Here is a 13837-nt window from a genome sequence, read left to right on the forward strand (position 1 = left end):
TTTTTGAAAATTATTGACTAAAGAATTATAGGTACCTACTTTTTTGCAATGTTTATAGAAAAAAGGAGACATTTCGCAATTTCTGGCCAAAAATCGCCAAAAAAACGAAAAATCAATGAAGGTAGCCAAAATTTTAGGTATGGGGGTTTCAGATTATTGTTTTTCTGAATACCATGGTATACGTATTCTAATCAGAGCCGGTCATTTCGAGTGGTTCTGCTGCTGGAAAACCACAGAAATGCATTGTGTGACAACTGACAATGTTAAAAACAACTTTTCATTTCCTCAAAGATTGCAGAAATTAATTTGAAATCATCTTCAGACGTCTAAAAATCACACCACTTACCTATAATTGTTCAATGTAGGTATCAAAGAGATATACGCGATGAAACACCAACCACACAATGTATAGGCAATGACGTGTATAGGCCGTTTATAGGTGTATTGGATGTACATAGTAAAGTGAAAATGAACTCAATTGAACCTCGAAATCTTGACCGAATGACGACGGCCGCTTCCACAGACGAGAGAAACGAGCGCGGGAGGCGAGTGGCAGAGGCTTAGTTAGCTAATAACTCTTAGTATATGTATACTAAACAAGAGTAGGTACTCGACTATGCTCCAGCATGATTTACAAACACGCCCTTTACCAGCTTATAATTTAGATTTATAAGTTATTCAGTTCGTTCAGACTTATAGCGGCAAACTGCAACTAACTTGTTTAACGGATAACGAGTTAACGAGATTTAGCAGCATTCAACACGGCTCGACGCTCTATTATACACACAGGAGCGATAAAGAGCGACCTAGCTACAGGTAAAAAACCGACAAAGATGAAAGATGCACGGTCGTTTCTTAATAATTAGAGATCAGGAACCGCGCGCAGGTAAATAGTATCTATTAGTACCTCTTTTGTTTTGTTTTGCAGTACGCATTTTTCTTCTTATAAATACTCGTATACGAGTACGAGTATGTGAGCTTCCTCTCTCCTCCACTGCTTAGCTCATCGTCGTATCGTCATCGTTTTATTTAAATAATTGCCGGCTCGACCGGCATCGGCATTGGCATGGCAGTGCCCCAAGCACGTGTTTATTTTCAATCAAAAAATTTTCATATTCGAAAAATATTATCCATAGGGTGATTAATCAAACCTCGAATTAGGTATCGAAGGTTTTAGGTGGTTGTGGAAAGGCTTCTCGATATACTCGTACATAATCAGGTTTCTTTTCTTTTAGGTATTATATAGTCAATATCTCATCTGTAAGTAGATATGTGGTATGATGAGAATAGATCGAGGCATACTTACTATAGCGGAGAATGTTGAAAAAAAAAACCTAAGCCAGTAACAACGTATCGATGAGAAAGTTCTGTTATAAGTTGAGTAAATCGTCGCCTTTATTCGATACGAGCATTTTGATTACAATCACAATGTGCTGGACATGTCGATTATAAACAAAGCATTACACCATCCTTTTCTCTCCTTTGCTGCATACAAATTCTTCAAGAGATGGATCAAGCAAAAAATAGCAAAGGTCCTTATTTCGTATTGTTTACATAATCGAGCATTTAGGTATAAAGAGTATACCTACTTATAAAAAACCTCCCCTTTTGTCAGATTTCTTGACCATTGAATGGACATTCGACACGCTGCTCGATACCCCCTCGTCGTACATTTTAATTCAATTGGATTTTAAATTCTCTTCACAAAAGATACTTCGAAGGAAAAGGTATTATGAATGGTGTTCGATTTCTCGCAGTAATTTGGTATCTTAGCTTGATGTACTTTTTGTTCTTTTTAGTGCAGTTTCATGCCTATTCACGATAAAGATACTAGAATATTTTGGTTTGTGGTTTTCAAGGTGGTATCTCTATCTACATACACAAGAGTTAATCAGTGACTTGTTAATGAGTGATGACCAAAAAATTTCGGGGCCTCTTTTAGTCCGGCATATGACAATAGGAGTAATTGCACCCCCCCCCCCCCGATCCTCCGGGACAACTTTTTTCCTAAAGGAGACATCCTAAGGAACATTTTAAAGCAAACATGCCCCAAAAAAAAGTTGGCCTTACTTACAAAATGGCGGCCATTTTGATTGACAGGTCAGCCGGAATCGCAGATTTTGCGTTCCAACATAGGACTTGCACAAAATTTTTCAAACTTTACAAAGGTAGATCGAAAGATCATGCAAAAACTTATCACCTGTCAAAATTTCTAGTGCTAAAGTGCGTTTTTCGATTTTTGGTGAATTTTTGAAAATCGAATTTAGGCCAAAAATGAGAGAAAAAAATCAAAATTTCACCAAATTGACCAAGAAAGCTGAAATTTGGGATATGCCCTATTTTTCGACATGCCAAATCGATTGGAAATGGTTTCAACCCGTTTTGAGCAGTTCTGGAGCCTCCAGCAGATTTTTGAAACTTTAAATTTTCACGAAATTTCATCAAAATGGAGATGGAAAGCTGAAATTTACTCTACACTCCAATTTTAACACCCTCTGAAGACGACTTCAGACGGGTTCAAGTAATTTTAGGGCCTCCAGCGACTTTTTTGAAAATTACTGGATCCTCCAGTAGATTTTTTAAGCCTGAAATTTCCCCAACATTAATTTATCAAATGGAGTTGGCAAGCTGAAATTTACTTCGCAGACTACATGGTGGTTTCAAATGGGTTTGAAGCTTCCAGCTATTTTTAGGAAATTTCAAAACATCATAAGTATAACCTTTCAAAAAGTTGCTGGAGGCTCCAAAACGACTTGAAATTCACCAGCAGTCAACTTCGTAGCGTTTTTAAATTAGTTTGCAGAATAAATTTCGACTACCCATCTTAGTTTAATGAAATTTTGGGGGAATTTCAAGTTTCAAAAATCTACTGGAGGCTCCAGTAATTTTCAAAAGTCGTTGGAGGCTCTAAAATGACTTGAAATCCACCAAAAGTTGTTTTCAGAGGGCGTTAAAATTAGAGTGTACAGTAAATTTCAGCTTTCCATCTCCATTTGATGAAATTTTGTAAAAAATTTAAAGTTTCAAAAAATCTGCTGGAGGTTTCAGGAATTTTCAAAAAGTCGCTGGAGGCTCCAAATCGACTTGAAATTCACCTACAATACTTCGTAGCTTATTGAAATTAGTTTTTAGAATAAATTTTAGCTTTACAACTCCAATTTGATGGAATTTTGTGGGAATTTCCAGTTTCAAAAATCTGCTGGAGGCTCCAGAACTGCTCAAAATGGGTTGAAACCGTTTCCAATCGATTTGGCATGTCGAAATAGGGTATATTCCAAATTTCAGCTTTCTTAGTCAATTTGGTAAAATTTTGATTTTTTCCCTCATTTTTGGCCTAAATTCTATTTTCAAAAATTCACCAAAAATCGAAAAACGCACTTTAGCTCTTGAAATTTTGACAGGTGATAAATTTTTGCATGATCTTTCGATTTACCTTTGTAAAGTTTGAACAATTTCGTGCAAGTCCTATGTTAAAACGCAAAATCTGCGATTCCCGCTGACCTGTCAATCAAAATGACCGCCATTTTGTAAGTAATGCCAACTTTTTTTTTGGAAAGTTTGCTTTAAAATGTTCTTTAGGATGTCCCCTTTAAGAAAAAAGTTGTCCCGGAGGATCGGCGGGGGGGGGGGTGGTGCAATTATTCCTATTTTCATATGCCGGACTACTACGCATGGTTTTTTGATTTTCGTCACCAAAATAACATAATGTAAATATCATGAAAATATGAGATTCTTGTTTTTTTTTAAATTCCTAAATTGAAATTTCAAAATGTGGCAACCTTTTGAAAATCGAGCTATCAAAAAAAGGCTGACCTTAAACGTTTTGGAATTTTTTGGGAATATTTTTGAAACTCAAAAACTGGGCTGTTTGATCTCGTAGATTTTTGTAGAAACAGATCAAAAATGTAATAATAATAATTTACAATAAGAATAATACTTCACCATTTTTAAAAAAGAATAAAATTTAATTCTCGAACAATATTACAAATATCGTCAGTACACAAAAAAAGATTATACAAAAAAATACGTATACAAAAATATAATATACAAAATCGATGTTTTTTTTTTACCTACAATAGCGTAAATAACTTCTCGTATATTTGGAAATATTTCTTCGTAATAGTTAATTTAAATCAACAAAAAATTGGAAAAATGCACACCGATATAATGAGTAACTCAAATAGTACGAAATTAACATGAAAATTTTTTCGTTGTAAAAAATTAATTTAAAAAGAAAATACAAACCAACGAACGAATTTCGAGTAAAATAATTAAAATTTCGTTTTTATATTCTTAATATTAAATATCACTAAAAAAATTACGTATACTATTACCTTTTTAAAACGTTAACAACTTTTTGGAATGTAGTAAGTAACGTAATAATAGTTTCGTTCATATAGCAACCAATACGAAAATATAGGTAGAATAAAAAAAAAATTAATGAAAAAATATATAACTTTCGAAAAAAATCTCCAAAAAAATTGTAGTGTACATTCGGCAGTTTTTTTCCATTTATCGGCAAATAAATAAAATATACAATGGTACTTTTTTTTCAAAAAGCTAAAAAAAAAACAAATAAAAGAAACTCATACGAAAACTTAAACTAAAATAACATCGATAACGAAGCTAAATATCGTGGTAACTAATAAAAAATTAAGAATTAAAAACTTTCAATCACATTCAAACATCAACTTTTATTTACATCGACAAAAAAAAAATATACAAAACAAATTAGAAAAGAAAAAAAGCGCGATGTTTTGACTCGAAGAATACTAAACCGTTTTTCAATTTTCAAATTTTAAGCAAAACGTTAAGTAAATGAAAGTTTAACCGTAATCTTTTGCAAAAAAAAATGCGTTAATTTTTCTACGAAGGTATATCGTACAAATAACAAAAATCAACGTAGCATAGCTAATAAAGAATATAAAATAAAAAACATATAGTTTTGGCGTTAAGAAAAAACAAAAAAAAAAAAATCATCTTATAGGTAACTCGAAAATTTAATACGAAAAATTTTTTAGAAAAAATAACGCAGTTAAAAATTACGTATTTCAAGTCGATAAAGTCTGTATTGCTGACGAAATTTGACTTTTAGATTACATTTTTACGTATATTATATTTTGAAAACGATAAAAAGTCAACGATTCATGATCGAAAGCGAATCGAGGTTTTCTAGCTTTATCGTCGTATGGTAATAAAAAAGTGTGGTCGAGAAAGACGTCAGATTATGATATTATAGAAAGATGCTATTATTTAGATTAGAATTTCAAAGAATAAACTAAACGTATTTAAACACATCTCTCTTTGGTTAAAATATACTAACAAAGTATACGTATACGTTGGTAGTTTGAAAAGAGCATTTGAAAAAAAAAGTGGTACCTGTGTGAACACTGTGAAATGTTTGACGTGTACATAATAGATAGGTACAAAAAAAAAGAGATATGCAACCGAAGTTAAACTCACAACCTCTTTAAATTTCTATAGGACTAGATGGTCTTTCTATTTGTGTGTGTTTTTTCTAATTCTTTTTCAAGCACGACATTATGTTTGTTTGGAAATTATTAAAATACAAGGTTAAAGAAAGAGTAAAGTGGACACGAACCATATAAATGAGCCTTGAAGACAGTAGGAGGTACTAATGCAGACTTTGTCTTTGCTTTTGGATACTTTTCTCTTTATATTATAGAGATGAAGTTAGGTAACATAAAATGGGGGATATTTCGAACGTTGTTTTTTTATTTTTATCTTTTATTTCACTCGATGTTTCATTTTGAGAAGAGAGGATTTTTTTTAGTTGGGAATTTCTAAAAGGTAGGTAGGTGGTCTTTTTACTAATTTATAGCTTATTTACAACTCTCGATGAAAATTCGAAAATTATGATAGTTGAAGCTTTTAAAAAAATTAATAAAAATAGGTTTAGACCTCATCAGACCCAATAAACGAGATCTGAATGAATTTGAACAGATCTGATCAGATTCAATCATTTTTCTTTGAAGATTACAGGGCTCATACTCAATTTTTTCCAATAAAAAACGTAACATTATGGACCAAAAAATCTCGAAAAAGTAACCCCCCCCCCCCAAAAAAAAGAAATGCTCTGGTTTTAAATTTTAGAAAATTGAAATATTTTGCAACTTTTTGGTGAAAAAATTAAGACTTTTTGACAATTGTTGGAAAAAAGTGAGATTTTGATAATTTTATGTAAAAGGATGGGTTTTTTGGCAATTTCTGGCAAAAAGTGAGACATGAAAATTTTTTGGGAAAATATGAAACATCTCAAAATTTTTTGTAGAAAAACAATAATTTTTATCCATTTTCCAAAAAATCAAAATTTTTTGTCATTTTTGAAAAAGAGAGAAGTCTTGTCAATTGTTGGTAAAAATGCAAGGCTTTGACAATATCAGCAATAATGAAAAGATTTTCGGCAATTTTCTGCAAAAAAGCAGGATTTTTGAACAATTTTTTTTCAAAAAGGGAGACTTTTGGATGTTTTGGAAAATAATGAAATTTTTCAGCAATTTTCAACGAAGCAAGAATTTTTTCTAATTTCTTGCAGAAAGGAAGACTTTGACAATTTTAGAAAAAAAAGCAACAGGATTTTCTGGCAATTATCAGAAAAATATTAGGTACATTTTTCTGCAATTTTGATTAAAGAGGCGAGAATTTTGGACAATTTTGAGAAAAATGAGACACTTTGGAATTTTCTACAAAAAAAAACAATTCTCAACCATTTTTCTAAAAAGTTGAACTTTGGTAAATTTTTGAAAATGCAAGAATTTTTGACAAGAAGAAAAAAATTGATAATGTCATAAAAAATCAGGAATTTTCCAAAATTATTGTCAAAAAAATTATACTTTTTTGCAATTTTCAACAAAAAATCTAAAAATTTTGGACAAAGGGAATAAATGAGAATTATGAAATTTTTTGCATGAAAACGACAATTTTCAGCTATTTTTCTAAAAAGCAAACATTTTTGTGAAAAATCGAGAATTTCTACCAATTTTTTTGACAAAAAGCAAGACTTTGACCGTTTTAGCAAAAAGTAGGGCTTTATGGGAATTATTGTCTGAAAAATAGATAATAATTTTTCGCAATTTTTATTGTTATAGAAATTTTTGCGATAAAGAGACAATTTTTACCAATTTTTACTAATAAAGGAGACATTTTGGAAATTTTTACAACAAGGAAAATTGTTGCAATTTTTGGCAGCGAGTATGAGCCCTGAATTTTCAGAAATATGTGAATCTTGGGTAAATGTTTTTATGATTAGGTCAACATCAGCGTTCAAAATACCACCCCATTTCAAAATACATACGCGTACAAAACGATAATACTAACATCGAAAAAAGAATTTAGGAAGTCGAATGGCTAACGAGTATTCGAATTAGTACGCATTTATACAAATCTTAAAGATTATTTGAGATCGTCAACAAAAAAAAAAAAAAGATAAAATAAAATAAAAAGGACAGAACCTATATACAAACACACACACTCGAATATATACACGAAAGAAAAAAAAATAATTAAAAAAAAAAGATTACAAGACTATAATGAAAAAGAGACAAACCTGCCCGAGCGAAGGAGAGGCATGATCGTTTTAAACAGGTCCGTAGTTACTAAACGCTGTGCGCATGTCCTCTTCCAGGACATATTCTACGGAATTCTCGGACAGATGTTTTTGATCACTCAAGCTCGAGGCAGGATATTGTTGTCATACGTGACTAAGAGGCGCTTGCTGCGACTGTTTAATCATGTGGTGGTGTAAATTGCTAGCGTTGGATAAATGATGGCCTCCTAGTGGTAAATTTCCAGTCGGCGTTATATGTGGCCCCGAAAGTAGACTGCTACTAGGAGCTGGCACTGGTGGCACCGGGATCGAAGGTGGTAACAAGTATTGCTGTTTGACTACACGTGGTTTGGTACCATTGTTGATTAAATTCGACTTATGGTTTTTGCTGCTGCCACCGCCGAATAATCTTTTCCATAGTTTTTTCCACGATCCGAGCGTTTTACCGGACCAGATCCAAACACCGGAGGTGATACCGACTGCCAAAGCCATAAAGTACTTTAGCATTAGAACGGCGTATATCGGTTTGTTTTTCATTTTGGTCGGTGGTATACTCTCGTTGCAATTGCAAGCTAACGATGACATCCATTCGTTGTACAACGTAGCTTCGTAGAAGTAACAAGCGATCAGAACGGTAGCTGGTAACGTGTAAAGTACGCTGAAGATACCGATACGTATCATTAGCTTTTCTAGTTTGTCGGCTTTGCTGCGACCTCCCAGGCCACCTTGGTTCTTGAAAACGCTACGGATTCGGAATAGTGACAGGAAACCTCCGAATAGCAGCGAAATACCGATGATCAAGTACACAATTAACGGGTACAAGACGAATTTGCGCAGATTATCTGGGTTCTGGTTACCGACCGAGCAGATTCCAGCCACCGAGTCACCATCCACTGCAGACATGATGAGTACGCCGACTGATTTCATCGTAGGAATTAGCCAAGCAGCTAGATGGAAGTATTGCGAGTAGCTGGCGATCGCTTCGTTGCTCCATTTGAAACCAGCCGCCAAGAACCAGGTTAGGGTAAGAATTACCCACCAAATCGAAGAAGCCATGCCGAAAAAGTACACCAGTAAGAAGACTAGTGTGCAAGGTTTAGGTCCACTGGCGCTGTAAACGATCATTCGATTCTCACAAGCGACCTCTTCGTGTCCTAGGAATATTCTGATCAGGTAACCGACACTGACCATAAAATAGCATCCGGATAAAAACACTATTGGTCTTTCCGGATACTTGAAGCGTTCTGTATCGATTAGAAAAGTAGTCAGAGTCATCAAAGTAGCCACGCAGCATAATCCAGACCAAACAGCAATCCAAGTAGTGGCGAATTGCTGCTCTTCGGGAAAGAAGAAAGCTCCTTTGCAAGGATACGCGCAATTGTTCACCTCTCCCACAGTTATACTTCGATTAAACCAAGGAGAATCGTGTTCAATTGGTACCAAAGGATGCCTGCATCGACAACTACACTCTTGATTACCGGATGGTGAAGTATCCATAGCGAATCCACCTCCGCCGTATTCTCTGCAGCCTTTCTTCTTCTGACCAGGTTTACATTTTGGTAACTGAATAGGTGGTTTCTTGCCTCCTTTGGTTGGATCTAGCCCCGAACCGAGATCCGATTTTTGCTGAGGAGGCGCCATACACAAAGGGTTCTCCTCCATGGTAGGCAGCTTATCGCAGTTCATACGTTCGGGCCACGAGAACCCGTATTGTTTCATTAAGGGCTCGCAACCAGATCGTGCGCTTTCGCAAACGCTTCGGCATGCTTTCAAAGGACCGTGAAAGTCTTCGAAGCATATAGGCGTATACAGCGAGCACAGGAAGAACTTTAAATCTGGCGAACACTTGATCTCAACCAGAGGCCAATACTGGTGGACCTCCATTCCGGCTTCTTCTTGACTATCGTGATTCAACTCGTTCGGCATGTAAGTCAAATTGTAACCGATGCCTTTGCACATTGGGATGGTGATTTCTTCGCATCGGCTACCTCCCGGATACGAAGATCCACTCGAACTGGAAGCGATGACTAGTTGTTGATCGGGAGCGCCGACTCCGCCACCGCGGACCCTGCTTCCGAACTGGCATAGTGTAAATATTAGTAGTAACCAAGCCCCGAGACGTAACGACATGTCCGTTGACTAGAGGCGTGTTGATTTGCGCGAAGACTTTGGATTTTTTTCAGTGCACCATATCCAAGTTCAATGCTTTCTCATCTGTAAACATAGAAACAAAGAGAAGCAAATTAGCGATAACAATGACCGTGTCTAAATGTTTTAATATTTATTATTGCAAAACAGGTAAACGTGAACTATATAATTAAGTCGCTGGCTGGCAGCTTTACAATGTTAGTTTTGTTTTTGATACACGTAGTACAAGCGGATAATTGCACACACGTTGACGTAGCTGTCGTCGTTAAAATAGCATTGCTAACTCAAGAATGCTGATCGTTGATGAGGATGGTGGTAATTATTTCAACGATCTTTTTCCTCTCGTACATCGAGAGGTTTCTCACCAAAGAACAAATTTTCGACAATTCTCTGCTGGAGGTGTTGATTTACGATGTTTTAGAGATGCAGGTCGAGGAAGTACATATTAAGAGGTTGAGGGTACCTACTTACATATTTCGTTTTACACTGAGATTTGCATTAAGTATACATAGGAACCAATAGGATAATAGTCGGGGAGCCCACTTAAGGATCTATTGCACCCCTCCCCGGTCGATCCTCCGGGGCAACTTTTTTCTTAAAGAGGGAGTACTAAGGAACATTTCTAGCCCTTGTACTCAAAAAAAAAGTGGCCCTTAACAGGTCAGCCGAAATCGCAGATTTTGCGTTCCAACATAGGACTTGCACAACATTTTTCAAATCGTACAAAGGTAGATCGAAAGATCAGACAAAAATTTATCACCTGTCAAAATTTCAAGTGCCAAAGTGCGTTTTTCGATTTTTGGTGAATTTTTGAAAATCAAATTGAGGCCAAAAATAAGGGGAAAAAATCAAAATTTTACCAAATTGACGAAGAAAGCTGAAATTTGGGATATACCCTATTTTCGACATGCCAAATCGATTGGAAAATGTTTCAAATCGTTTTGAGCAGTTCTGGAGCCTCCAGCAGATTTTTGAAACTCGAAATTTCTACAAAATTTCATCATCAAAATGGAGTTGGAAAGCTGAAATTTATTCTGCAAACTACTTTCAATGCGCTACGAAGTACTGCAGGTAAATTTCAAGTCGTTTTAGAGCCGCCAGCGATTTTTTGAAAAATACTGGAGCCTCCAGCAGATATTTTAAACTTTAAATTTTTACAAAATTTCATCAAAAATGGAGCAGGAAAGCTGAAATTTACACTACACTCCAATTTTAACACCCTCTGAAGACGACATCGGGTGGGTTCAAGTCATTTTGGAGCTTCCAGCGACTTTTTGAAAATTACTGGAGCCTCTAGTAGATTTTTGAAACTTGAAATTCTCGCAACATTACTTCGAAAACTAATTTCAATGCGATATGAAGTCGACTACATGGTGGTTTCAAATGATTTTGAAGCTTCCAGCTACTTTTTGAAAATTTCAATTTTCCAAAAAATGCCATACGACCTTTCAAAAAGTCGCTGGAAGCTCCAAAGCGACTTGAAATCCACCAGCAGTCAACTACGTACAGTATTGAAATTAGTTTGCAGAATGAATTTCGATTTTCCACCTCCGTTTGATGAAATTTTGGGGAAATTTCAAGTTCTAAAAATCTACCGGAGGCTCCAGAACTGCTCAAAACGGTTTGAAACATTTTCCAATCGATTTGGCATGTCGAAAATAGGGTATATCCCAAATTTCAGCTTTCTTGGTCAATTTGGTAAAATTTTGATTTTTTTCTCTAATTTTTGTCCTGAATTTGATTTTCAAAAATTCACCAAAAATCGAAAAACGCACTTTGCCACTTGAAATTTTGACAGGTGATAAATTTTTGCCTGATCTTTTGATCTGTCTTTGTACGGTTCGAAAAATTTTGAGTAAGTCCTATGTTGGAACGCAAAATCTGCGATTTCGGCTGACTGTCAATCAAAATGACTGCCATTTTGTAAGTAGGGCCACTGTTTTTTTGAGTACAGGGGCTAGAAATGTTCCTTAGGACTCCCCCTTTAAGAAAAAAGTTGTCCCAGAGGATAGACGGGGGGGGGGGTGCAATAGATCCTTAAGCGGGCTCCCGACTATAAGAATTTTTTAATCATGATATAGCTCGGCAAATATTTGGACTAACTTCTACAGTAGGTATATCGAACCCAGTTTGAAAATCATTAAGGAACCTTCGATTTGAACGGGATCGCGAGGAGCCTCCAGCGTGATTTCAGATTTCTCCAGAATTTCAAAATTTCTTCACAAGTGGTAAAAATCAACTTGGGCAGCTAAAAATCGAGTCGTGGCCTTTTTTTGAACTATTGAGTTCAAATGTCATCACTTCGAGCCATCCTAGAGCCACCAGTGCAGTTTTCAATATTTCTCTAGATTGGGCATCCGGAAATTGAGATGTGGCTTATTCTGGAACCATTCAGGTATTGTTCATATTTAACTCAATTCCTTGGCGGATATCTCAAATGTGTGTTTTTTCCCCAGAATTTTTAAAATAATAATTGGTAAGGCTTGCACTCAATTTTTTCCAAAAAAAAGGTAACTTTATTCAGAATAGTTGCAATTTAAGTGAGCATGAAATTTTAATGTAGGAAAAAAATCACAAAAAAAAACTAGAAAATGTTATTGAAAAAAATGTAAAAAAAAGACTTTTTGGCAATTCTGCACGTATTGAGAACTTTGAACAATTTTTAACATAAAAGCGAGCCCAAATTAGTCCCCGAAATACAAATTTTACTATTTCGAGTCATCCTGGCATCTTCAACACGACTTTATGATTTCTCATAGAATTTTAAAATTTCACCAGAAATTGTGGAAATTAATTTGTGCAGCAGGAAGTCGAGTTGGAGCTTATTTTGGACCCAATTAACGAGTTTATTGACATTTTGATTAATTTCTAGGTAGACACCTCAAGTTTGTCCATCTGGATATCGACTCAAATGAGGATAGACACTTCAAACAGGTTAAAAATAAGCCACAATTCGATTTTTAACTGCTCAAATCAATTTCCATACTTTCTGGGTGTAAATTTTAAAATCCTTATGGAATTAAAAATCGAGCTGGAGCCTCCAAAATCACCAAAAATGGTGATTTACTTCGAGTGTCTGAATACTAGTTGCAGGATTAATTTCTATCACTTTTACCATTTTTTCTTTATTTTTTTGAAAAAAACTTGCGTAAATCACTGAGAATTGTCAATTTTGAATTTTCAAAATTCTTCAAATCTCAAAAAATCAATTTAGGCAGCTGAAAATTATTTTTCGGAGGGGGAGGGGGGGGTCAAAGTTAAACAATGCTAGTTCCAGAAATCACAACGCAGGTAAATTTATAGCATACTGTACTGAACATTTGCACTTGATCGATTCCTATACGCAATTTATTGAATTGCTGCGATTGTTGCGCGAAGATGAGGATAAGATGATCGAATACGAGTATATATTCGCGAACAAAGAAGAAAGATATCGGCATAATCACTTTGGTACTCGCGGTTCTGCTACAAATACACCGACAACAGTTTCGTGGCAGAGGGACAGGGTAGGAGGGATGAAATAAATGCACGTTAGATGCATATATGGATGAGAAACAAGCCTTCTTGAGCTTATATACCTACCTATGTACGAGTATATATGGTTTAGGTTGAGTCAAGTATAGTACTTGGGTTACTTGGGATTCTCTTTCATGTGTTATACGTAGCCGCCTATTGCAATTGAGCACGTAATAGCTGTTACCATTAAGCCTCCCACGTAGAACTGATCAAAGCAAACGTACATGTATTTTTTCGCGCAGTAGCCTTTGTATTTGTGAGGCTCGTCGAGCTAATTGCTTCGCTTTTAATCAACGTTTGCCAGCTTTCGATGCACAAGCTTTTTTTCTTCTCCCTGCTGCCATGCCGCCTCTTTTTGGCGGTATTTTTTAATGCTCAAAATATTGCGTGCCGAAACGAAACGACGCAATGCACCTCGACCCATACCACAGCGCGTGTCACGTCAAAAGCTCAAAGATACACATAACTCGTTCCTCGTTGCTTTTGGTATTGTAATGTATTGTATTTCATTTTCATGTACCTAGTATAGCATATAGCGGAAATTTTCTTTCTCTTTTTTTTTCATAAAACTCTTTTTTCCCTAATTTTCATACAAACGAAATCCTT

The 13837-nt window shown here is 35.4% G+C and overlaps 1 protein-coding gene across 4 annotated transcripts in view; it reads right to left on the bottom strand.

The window, feature by feature from the left end:
* Positions 1 to 7452: 7452 nt before the first annotated feature.
* The window catches only part of fz2 (frizzled 2), a 131358-nt gene continuing 124973 nt past the window's right edge, over positions 7453 to 13837 (bottom strand). For all 4 annotated transcript variants that reach the window (XM_065347979.1, XM_065347978.1, XM_065347981.1 and 1 more), the window contains exon 3: positions 7453 to 9781. In XM_065347979.1, the coding sequence (XP_065204051.1) occupies positions 7712 to 9697 (1986 nt within the window). In that variant the 5' untranslated portion in view covers positions 9698 to 9781 and the 3' untranslated portion in view covers positions 7453 to 7711. The remainder of the gene's footprint in view (positions 9782 to 13837) is intronic.

This window comes from Planococcus citri, chromosome 2 (genome assembly GCF_950023065.1).
Source record: "Planococcus citri chromosome 2, ihPlaCitr1.1, whole genome shotgun sequence".
In the NCBI taxonomy this organism is placed as follows: domain Eukaryota; kingdom Metazoa; phylum Arthropoda; class Insecta; order Hemiptera; family Pseudococcidae; genus Planococcus; species Planococcus citri.